Genomic DNA, 12,215 nt, shown 5'->3' with positions numbered 1-12,215 from the left:
CGGGCAGGTTTGTTGTATGTACCTGGACCAAATCCAAGACGTGCTAGTTAAAGGGACAGGCTTCCACCACACATATACGAGCACGCATGGTTAATGTCATGAAAGTGAGTAAAGAGAGACAGATATGTCAGGTTCGTACCAGGAGATCCGTGTCTCTTCCTACCCTTTTCAGAGAGAGCCGTATATTTAGAAATAAATAAATAAAATATTCTTTAGTTTATTTGATTAGGTACGAATTTAAATATTCCTGTGACGTGTTTAGGTTACAATAACGCATAAAAGTATAATATACAACTTTTTCATAAGAGTTAATTAATTAGTAGTACATAGAACTTATTAAAGGAAGATGTTACACTATATTATTTATCGTAGCGTATGCAGTGTTTTAACAGTTTATGGGTTGTTTTACATTATGGTATATAGTAACAAACTGTATACTTGTGTACGCTAATCACGCCTTGAAAGTTCACATTACGGGTATCGCGACGCGAAATAATAGTTTGCATGTTCAGACGCAAGTGGTTTAGAGAATATATTTCTATAGGTCTAAATATGACCTGCGTGTTCGACGGTCAACGCCTTGCGGTCGATAAGCTTAGAATTTAGTTATGAACATTAATGTCGAAATTGTGACCCAAAAATGTGAATATCCTAAAAAAATCATTGCGTTTTAACACAAACAATACAATACATTTTTTCTAAAGAGCCTGGCATGTTTATTTTACATTTAATTTTGTAATTCATTTTAATACCTACACTTAAATTGTATCCATATAAATACTTATTAGAATTTGGAATAGCGAAGAGCGATGAGGCGACAGTGCAGATAACATTTGTAGATATAAATATGGAGACAAGACCATTGACTTTCCCCTTCAAACGTACCAAATCTCAGTCGTAGTTTGGGTTCATTTTAATAGGCCTTGGGTAAGCCACCCAACTTTGTGGTATAGGTATTAGAACTTCATAGGCGACTATTTATAATTACCTTAAGATTTAAAGACGCTGAGACCTGAATCGGTAGACTCCATTGGTATAACTAGATCACTCCACATATTATAACTCATTACCATTTGAGAGATGTTTGTAATTTTATCCATAAGATTCATCACTCAAAAGTACGAAAATAAAGTCGACATTTTCCACAATTATTTATAAATGCATCGTCAAGCAATGCAGCAAAATATAGCCCAAGTCTAAGTATTGCATAACGTTTGCAGGCATATTATGCCGCATGTTTTTCATGGAAAATTGCCGTATAAATTACCTTTGAAACGAACGGTTTGTGATTCATATTATTACCATATTCAATTGCTTTAATTGGGGTAAGGAAATTCTTTCCTTCAATTTACTTTTAGGATTTATGTTAATACTATGTAGGACCAATTATCATAAGGTCCGTCTTATCTTAGGACACCGCATGTCATAGAAGCTTTACCCTGTAACTTCCAATGGGAATACTGATGGCGATGCCCATCTTAATAATGAGATTTTGAACCGTGCGATCTGAAGGTTGCATCAGCGATGCAATGGATATTGAGAAGACCACATCGCATACAAAGTTCCATACAAAAACGTTAACAATTAAAGACGTCTCAAATTTGTTAATAGAATTTATTATGTTCCCTTTATTTTATTATAACTTAATGTTTTGTCCTTGTTACTCTTGACTTATTTTGCAAATAAAAAAAACGAGACAAAGCATTCTTTTTCTATTTGCTGTATGTAATTCATAAAATTATTTATTTATATAATTTTAAAGCTTTAAACTACAAACTAACAATTTGCAATTAAATATACAAACATGTTTTACGATAATTACAATGGCGGTTACATAAATATTTCGGATAAGATATAAGGACATACGGGCTATCAATTATTTGATAACAGTACATATTTTACTTACAGACGTCTATAACATAGAATTAAGCTACATGACATTGAAAACATAGACAACAAGACATTTAATTTACAGAGTGTCTCTAATATTCGTTGAGCTTTATAATCTTTGGCCAAATACAGAAGGAAAGTACTAGTCATAGTGTAGGTGTATTGGCAATATTAATTCATGTACAATAGATATCTTTTGTTCAATGTATGCATAACAGATTATTGCCATTTCTATAGGTGAAAGCTTTTGAATCGTGGGAGACGTCGAAAGAAAGTAAATAGATTATTACCAAGATGGTTTACAATTATCAGATTTCTAGCACCGTTTTTTGACATCGTTTACAATACAGAAGAATCGTGTTTACAGAAAGAGAAATTTTAACTGAAGAATTAAGTCGGCACGATTTGGAATACTTATCTTATTTAATGATAATAAAGTACTATTAAAGGTCTTTATTGTAACATCTTACTGTTAATTAAATTGATCAATTATTATGGAAAATAATCGGAAAATTTGTGTCCCACATAAAATCAATAAGATTTCAAAGTATCCAATTTTCACTATACTTTTATGCATTAACGTAAGTCATAGCTTTTATAGAAATATCTCATTTAGTGGCGCTTATATTAATGTATTTCATAATTGTTCAATTATCGTTAAAAAATAAAATCTTTTGTTCACAAGAGTTTCAAAATGATATATATATATATATAACGCAAGTGTTATGCGTAGTGAATATGAGTAGACACCTGCGTATAACATTTTGGGCTGTAGCAGGAATCTTTCTTATACATTCCGCATTGCGTACTGTGTAAAAAGTAAAATCCTGCGCATCTCGATACTGCGACAGGAAACTGTTAAAAAACTAGTAATGACGAGAAAATGTATTGAATATCAATGTACTGTGCCCACCTGCGCATGCGGTCCTGCAAGTGCTGAATGAACGACGCGTGCGCACAACCACCACAAGAAACACTATGTTATGTCCACCGCAGACAGGGAACTCTAAATTCTTAAAATATTTTTACAACAAATATTAAAAATTAATTTGCGTTAATTTGTTATTTTCTAGAGTTTTCTCTTAAATTATTGTAACCTATCAAATTCTATCGATGAAATATTTTCCTGCTTCGTGTTTTTGAGTTCCCAATAGAACTGTTTATAATAATTGGAATGTTGAGTTGCTATTCATTGAGTATATGCTCGATTGTCATTGATAAACAATATCTGTAGACGGAAAATTGTCGACCAAATCCTGGGGTGTGAGATAAAATCAGTTTTAGACCATCTTGACCAACTAACGCCGAACTAATTTGTCTAAAAATGGTCACGTGACAAAACGTGAATTAATGTCATTTCTATACAAATTCATTCGGAGTTAGTGGGTCACGTCTGTCGAATGATTTTGTCTCAAACCCCTGGCATCACTTACACTCACTCACACACACTCTCTCTCTCTCTATGACAAACACACCCTCGCATACACCGGTACAACTTTACTTCTACTAACTTCTAACTAGTTGGCAGTTTTGTTTTGTTTGTACATATATATATATATATATATATATATATATTTTTGTTACTACTCAATATGACTTTTTTGTGTAATGAAAACCTAGTTGTTGTGTAGTGGAGACCAGTCCAATACCTTCTTAACTGTAGTTTTATTGTTTGTTGCAAATGTTATATGGGAGAAAATAAATACATTATTATTATTATCAGCCCGGTGAATTTTGTACAAAAATATTGAATACCTATTTAAGTTACTGTTTTCCGTTTATCAATCACGTGTCTTCGATGAACTTTAAAGGGTATAAGTAGAATATTGTAAATGGTCAATGAGCTTTATAATTGACTTGCGAGCTTTCTGTTAGTTTCATGATGTTGATTATTCGGAGTTTAATTGTGTAATGGGGTACCAGTAATTTTAGGGCTATTTAAACACAATACAAAAAACATATAACGACAGCATATTTTTCTCTTGATGTAGTTTTTATATTTATTTTCCATTTTTAAATATACATAGTTCGATAACAAACTCGACGACTATAGTTCATATAACTAATGTGGTCCGGTATTCTCCAATAGGTATGGGGCAAATACATTTCCGTGGCGTACGTTACTCAATAGCCAAGTTCTAGTTCTAGAAGTTACTATAATGTTTCCCCCAGAACCAAACTCAAAGCTTTCGGGTTTTATACTACCAATTAATCCATGGCTGCAAATTACGGCTCGGTAACATTTAAATATTATTAGAATTACAATCTTTTTATTTACACCGTAGCGTAAAACTTCGAATAACCAAATCAAAATTATGTAATTACAATTATTTCAATTTTTACTTTATTGAAACTGAAGTAACTTTCAACTCAAAAGTTACGATAAATTATATTTTATCATACTACGATCAATGTAGGGACAAGAGAACAGTTAACCTCGTCATGCTTTCTTCACATTGTAATTTAACTAAAGCATTTAACATATTCAAAAGGTTTAAAATGGCTCTAATGAAAACTTAGTATGTTAATCAAAATAAGCGCATTAATTTTCTTAATTGTTAAGATCAAATTATCTGCGACATAAGTAAGTATGAAGTTTAAATATTACATATAATATAGTACGTGAAGTTCGACTACAGGAGAAATATTGGATTGAATCCAAGTAGGATTGGACTCCACAAAGAATAAATAAAAATGTCTGCGTATACTAGTGTACACGTAGGAACTTATGACTTATTTTTCGAAAAACGATCTACTATATGCAACTTTACAGAAATTGGTTAAATAAATATTTATTAGATAAAGTTTAACAAAAGGCTTTTATTATCATTGACAAGAATACAAATCATACAATTATTTCATTTTACCTTATCACTACCAAGATTATTACAGAATTTCATTAATTGTAATAGAATTATTTCTATCATTGTTATCGTTATTATATATTTTTGTTATTAATTGCTTCGAATCTTTTTGAATCCACCGTGTTAGGGACAAGATAAAGATGGCGCGTAACGGAAAAATGTGACGGTATTTTTTTCCAACACCGATAAAGAAGCTTTACTTCAAAAACTGTCAAATTATCATTTTATGTTGAAACTGTTTTGTGAGAGATAACAAACAATAAGAATACTCAAGAAATGGGAAATGTAATATATACTAGTGGGGCATTGTTTTTTAGCAATCTATAACATTGTTTATTAATGTAAAAATAATCAGCAGATTTTATGTACTCCGGATGTCGTCTTGTCCGTCAAATCACCGTCAAATTGGATCTTGTTTGAATTCTCGTCTTTAGCAAGGAACATATCAATGTTTTTTCTTACTTATTTGTAATTTAATTGATGTGTATGTGTGTAACGTCATATTTTCTTGTTTAAGTATGCGTGTTGTTTTAGAACTTTTAAATGAATGTATAAAGTCTTAAAACTTCTACAGCTACAGATTTAATTCAAAAGCCTTTCATTAGAAACATACATTAACATATCAAAAATTAGAAAATACAATCATTATAGTGCCGCGGTCCGTGGGATAGCTTCAGTGAATACGTGTGAACTCACCTCCACAATAGACCCTGCCTGATAGAAGCCTGATTTAGAAGACATATTACATTGAACAATGCTAAATAGTCTGGCGTAATCGTACAATGATTACAAATGTAGGCGGTCTTATGGGAACGGTTTGCTTTAAATGTATGTTTGTATTACTTCATTGTAAGTGTCTTTATTTACTGTGACTTGCCTTTGCAGATACATACACGTATATAGAAATGTAATGGACAATATGTTGCAAGTTAATTTGTAAAAAAAACTTGTTTTGTTAGAAAAGTAAAATTTCGTCATTCGTTCAATCGTTCTTGGACATTATAAAAAGCCTTATATATAATAAAATAGTATTTTATTTCTCTAGTTTTCTTTATACATATTTTTAATAAAGTATAATTTTAAACGTGGGAGCCTTATAGTTCAATTTCCGTTTAAAACAAGTATTATGAGACTTTCTACAACAACAGCCTTCATTTTACAGACTGTGATTTTAATGTGTAACTCATATTTAACAAGGGTGTAAATAATTAATAATAAATAAATTAAAGTTTATAATCCAATAAACTAAGTTAAGTACCAGCATTGATATTCTGTAGCCAATAGCCATAGCAATACTGACAGCGACTATTTTGTATGCAATATCAATGTAGTTTCCTCAATATTCGTAGGGCAACCTTGGAATCGCGCAGCACAAAATCTTAATCGCAATTGCATACTGTTCAATATATGTTTAAACAGTTTCTAAAGTTTACTAAAAAAAATGACACCTAGTGAAAACAAAGTAAAGGTTGATGCGTGTCACGTGAAGTAACAATTACACATCACAGATTTTCTATATCCGAACCTTTCGGTTAAGTATGGTGTAAGCCAAAGCAAGACACAAAGGCTGGATACACACTATAAGGTCGATCACGGGTCGTTCGCGGGCCAATCTCGTTCTGGTAAAATAAAATGAAATGTAAAACAATTAAAAATCCGTAAATAGTCTGTTACGGGTAGTATAAATTCTCTCTAGTATAAAACTCTGTATTGTACTAAGCTCGACTATTTATGTATTTCAATCATATTCTCTTATATAGTATGTCTTTGTTTTGGCGACGATGGTATACTGTCCATAGTAAAATTTGTTTAGGATTAGGCTTCGTGTTTTATAGGTTTTATTTACGCAAGTACTATGACACATTCTCAATGTAAAATATGTCTGCAAGGTTCCGATAGAACCATTTTTTTAATGTTCCATTGATTTTACAGTTAATTGGTACTATACTGTTCTATAAAGCTCGCATAGAGGAAGCCAAACATGGGGGTAATCATCAGCGTTACATCATGATAACGTTAATTTATTTTTATTAAGTAATCTCACTACACATATCTGTATTATAATAGAAATCACTTAGGCAATACACAAAACAGATTACATTGTTAAACAAAATATACGAAACAAAAAAACATAAGTCAATTAAGTACATAAATATAGATAAAAAAAACCTGAACTTAAACTTTAAACAAACAACAGCTTGATATTTTATAGACAGAAATAAATTGTAACTACTGCTCAATAAAGTCAATGTCTTCTTACACCCTCATTGATAAGGTGGAAGATGTTTTCATAAATTGTATTACAGTTATCTAAAACCCGAAACGCATGTAAATATCTGAATTCGATGTAATAGAAATAGTATAAAGTCTGGGGTTCTAAAAAATACACGTAAAATGTAGACCTCCTATATCAATTTATGATGTTGGCTAAAAATATGCCCGAACATCTTTATTAGTAAGAGCGCGTTGGTAACATTATTATTTAGTACAATTGTTAATCGAAATATTACCCACAGAATGATTTCACCAATCTCAGATATAGCACAAACATATTTATTTTCACCCTACTTTCCGCGTTCTTTATTACAAATAAAATATAAAGCAATGAGGACATTTATTGTCCTTCGTATAATTTAGACATCAGAGGATCCTTGCCTTTATCCTCACTATTAATGCACCGCCCACAAAAATATTCAATAAATTGTCGTTACTAAGCTGATACGGATCTTGCTTTCATTGTTAAATATTCAAATTGAATATTCTAAATAAAAGTTTTGAGAACTTATTTGATTTTATGAGCTGGATGCTATGTAAAAAAAAAGAGTAAATTAACAAACAGTTGTCATTATTTCCTAAAATGTTATATGTAAGTAATCGACTCACAATATCTGTACAGTAGGAGATTAAGCTAATTTCTTTAAAGAGTTAAGCATGAATTCCCTGAATTCGTCTAATAGCGAGCGAATTATATGACCATTGGCAATGGCCGAAACTATGCGCAATTAGGATAAGACGAATTAACGAAAACAAAATTGTCACTTGTCAATATGTTTTATATTTGTATCCCTTGCATTACTGGACAGCAAATCTTAAAATCCTGAAAAATTTGAACTTGAATTGAACTTATTTGGACAATTGCTGAATTGTGGCGTGTCACACGCAAACACTCGCTTTGCTTTACTAATTGCACATTTGAACGATGATATTCTTAAAATATTATTACGTATGATAAGGTTTATCTTTTACCGCCATTTTGTATCACATGAGAATTCCCTAATTCGGATTCATTTACGGCGTTTCGAATTTGAACAAATTTCGAATAGTTTAAACAAGTAACTATGAATAATATATGTAGATCATAGAGAGAAAGTAATTCTAGAATTTAAATATTATTTTGTATCTATCACTTCTGTATATACAATTTTTGGAATGGTCGCAAATTTTACTCTAGACGAGTATATCGAACAAGTATCGTTCAGCGGACGCTGAACCAAGAATGCGTTCGTCAAAGACATGTATGTTTCTAAATTTAAATCAGACGAAACATTTAAATTTGATCACCCGTGACCTACAAGCTATGTCTGAATTTTGACATAATTACAAATACAGGACTGAACGACTAAATCATGTTCTAATTTAACAAATCTCGGGAATCTGAATTAATTAATTCAAGGTTGACGCAATCGAAACATTTTAAATTAACATAAAAAGCGAAATACTAATGACACTTAAAACTATCAGCCCGTAATGTCCAAATTTACTGTATACTGTATCAACATTTTTATTACAATACCCTTATATGGTTACTTTAAGAATAGCTAAGCAAAGCTTTTAACAGACTAAAGTTATACATATTTATGACATCTTCAAAGAACTCAGCTACATGCAGATCACAGGAGACTAAAAGCATGTAAAACAGTTTCCTAAAAGAGTAAAGTAATAGCAAGACGAAGCGCCATCGCAAAGAGAAGTATAAAGAGTCGGCGACGCGGATGTTACCGGATTTAGAAAGGAACTCCCGCGCATATAGCCCTCGTGTTGCGAATTGTCTGAACTAATTCTGTCCTTTGAGCGCTTAATGGACGGAACACTCTAAAAGTCCACATTGCTTAAGTCATTGCAAAACTGCAAGTTAGAATTGTGTTTATTCTTAACTAAAGAAAGCAATAAAAACGTCAGTTTACGAATAAAGTTTTAGTAACAAATGAATCTGTTAAAACTGTATTATAATAATTAAACATCCTTATTTATATAGTAATATTTATATCTAATTATTAAGCACCTTTTTATGGATTATTTATTTAAAATGTACTATTAATAAATTCTTATTAGGAATTAGATATTTATTCGAGCTATTTATAATATATTTTTAATAACGTCGAATAAAATATTAAATCATACCGTTTTGTTTTAACTAAACACGAGATGTTACCTTTATATTAAATATGAAGCATTATCAACGCATATAAGTGGTATTTAAGTAGCATTTTAACGATGCTGAAAATAGCTTGTAAATTGCACATTTAATTATGCAGGTGATATCTTTGTCCTTGGAGGCACGTGTCTCTTCGGCCTTGTGACCTATTGCGTGGCCTTGCAGATGTTGTCTGCAGGTGAAATAATACTTGATGTCATTGTACAGTGTTTTACGCTATTTGTAGTATAAGTTCACGAATAGACAATTCTTAATTAAATCTAAATTTAATGTTACATCATACTTATGCAAGTAAATACAATTGAAAGAATTTATCACGCTTTTACAATTATAAAACGGTCCCGAAGTCAGCTGGCGCTAACAGTAATGACTGATCCAATGACTTTTAACACCTCTATCAACCGTGACAGTTAGTTACAGAGCACGCTAACATCTAAATTTTAAAAAGTATACATCTTTACAACTGTAAAGTATGGTTTTCATTCTTATGAGTAGTTTTTCGCTGGTTGCTATATAGCTGGTTGGACTAGATTGTCCACTACAATTACCGCTGTTTTTTTCATACAATGAAATTGACTGTCATTAACAACCCCCATAACCCCCAATACCCAGACGCGTATATTTTTGTATACATCTTTGCAACATAAATATATAAAATTCTTAAGTAAAATTCATTGTTTGTATAGACCTCAATGACGTGCATTTTTACTTGAAGCCGAAGATAAGGGATCTCGTCGCGTGTCAGCAAATCGTATCATGTTCAAGAAAATACAGATTGACAGTTTTGATTGCGTTAAATTGCATTCTTATTACCTAGGAGATAAGGTTTATTTTTGTGTCTCAACTGACGCTTGTCTGCGAAGTGTGCTTCGGCGGTGTTTGAAACAAGGTGTTTGTATGAGATAATGGTTATCGCATGGGAACCTCAAACAGGCAAGCCTATCCGCGTGCCGCAGCCACCGCCGCGCCTGCACAACTTGCGCCACGTTCGGGAAATACCACTTAGATAACGTAGAGATAAATTCCAGTACTAAGATCTATCTTGTCGCTCCTTGGATCAATGGATAAATTAAGGATGTCATTTAGATATAACACATGTTACACGTAAAGAAATATCAATGGCTAACAGGACGTCTGATTTTATTTAAAATTCTTAATACCAAATGCACTTTAAAAGTTTACGTTCACACATTTTCGAAACCTATCTTTATATTACCTAAATTAATATAGAATGACTTTGTTAATATTATAGAACTAGAATTAGAATCATACAATGAACGTTTACCAACAGTGTTTATGTGTGACTTTGACGCTGACTGGTTCTTATAACGATTTCATATTTCATGAGTTAATATCAGAGGATATGATCATAAGTTAGTAGTTGCACTGATAGAATTAATTAGACGAGCATCGGAACTGCATAGTATTAGTATGCAACGCAGTGATTGGTTCATCCGTTACCATGGCGAAGCAGTTCAACAAACGAGTCTATGATTAACACCTCATTTTCTCATAGCCCATGTTTCCTTTCTTGATAAAACAAAAGAATAGTACTTTATTCTAAAATTACCATTTTTAATCTGTAATAAACTACATTTTTATATGGTCAAGCCCCAATTTGGGTTAAGCTATAGCACTAACTATACTACTATTATCATTATTAATAAATTCTGGCTACGATGGCGAATCGGAATAAACACGTTAAAAAACGTTTAGAATCATAAAAACGTCATAAGCACCGGCCAAGTTTTTTGTTCATGCCAATCGATAGATAAAATATTTAAATGTACTCGTATTGCAGAAACGTTGTTAAATTTTGCACTACTTATGTACTCTACTTAGAATAGCATTAATGTTCTATAAGAAAATTGTATTTGCTGATTACACAGCCAGAGCGGGTTCTCATTAAGTACCTAAGGAGGCATGTTTGAAGAGGAATCCTGCCGGTTATCGGCCGACACTTGCACGTGGAATGCAACAATCGACAGGCCACAGGTGCGTAGCCACCTGCCGAATGCCGGCGTATCGATACGAATGATCGAAACTTGGTTATCGATAAGGTTGTTAACGATTGTACCTTTATTCCGCAAAATCTGATTTTTTAAGCTCACGATTGGGATATGCTTATTAAAAATCCCGTAGATATGAGATGCGGTAGAGATTGACCGCTAAAGGAAGCAAAGTAAAATACAATTTTAACAGTCAAAAATTTATGTATGAAAATAGTTGTAATTTAACAGTTTACTAATAATCATAATGAATACAATACATGCTTCAAGAAAGAATCCTGTTTAATATTATATTACTACAACTTCCTTTCTTGCCAAAATATCAAAAATAAGTTTAATCTACTTGATGAGATATATGTTATATTCAAGTCAAGTACTTCAAAAAATGTGCTGAATAATTGGAATTATCTGTTTTTGTATTACCGATATAAATTGCATTTAACTAACATTTACTGAATCAAGAATTTTAATTGAGAGTTCATAAGAACAAAAGTTTTTTTTTTAAATATACACCTACACTAACCGTATAAGTAGCGATTGAACAATTATTACAAATGGATCTGTCATTTCCTAATGCGATATCATGTCAGACATTGTCGGGTCAACAAGCGAAAAAGGCTCGTCTGGGATCGCCCCCGCGCTAACGGGCCATCTTTGTGATCTATGAACACGTTTGTGTTGTTTGACATCTATCAAAATTATAAAATCATTCTAATTTTTAGTATTTAATGTATACAGCTTAGTATCTAATGTAAACTAGATATCTGTATTAGTTTCAATATATTATATAAACTAAAGTTGAAGGGTTTCGTTACTTATTTTGTATTAAACAAGCTCTACCTAGAAGTAATCATAGATAAGTACGGGCTTAGATCTACGATGGAACAATTAGAGACACCAGTTCAAACAAGCATAGAGAAATCAAAATCTATTTCTTTGTGTAATGCATCGGTAAAGTTTCATCTTTCAGTCATCAAAGTTCTAACTTTGACGCTTGTCTTATAATTGAGAAGGTCA

The 12,215-nt window shown here is 31.9% G+C and overlaps 1 protein-coding gene across 1 annotated transcript in view; it reads left to right on the top strand.

Annotated features, from left to right (window-relative positions):
* Positions 1 to 11,842, top strand: part of LOC123708339 — a 54,032-nt gene extending 42,190 nt beyond the window's left edge. The window contains exon 5 of the mRNA XM_045659016.1: positions 11,789 to 11,842. Within this exon, the coding sequence (XP_045514972.1) occupies positions 11,789 to 11,842 (54 nt within the window). The remainder of the gene's footprint in view (positions 1 to 11,788) is intronic.
* The last annotated feature ends 373 nt before the right edge of the window (positions 11,843 to 12,215 follow it).

This window comes from Pieris brassicae, chromosome 4 (assembly GCF_905147105.1).
Source record: "Pieris brassicae chromosome 4, ilPieBrab1.1, whole genome shotgun sequence".
Classification (NCBI taxonomy): Eukaryota; Metazoa; Arthropoda; class Insecta; order Lepidoptera; family Pieridae; genus Pieris; species Pieris brassicae.
Note: the sequence above shows the minus strand (reverse complement) of the source record. Positions and strands in the feature narration are given on the sequence as shown.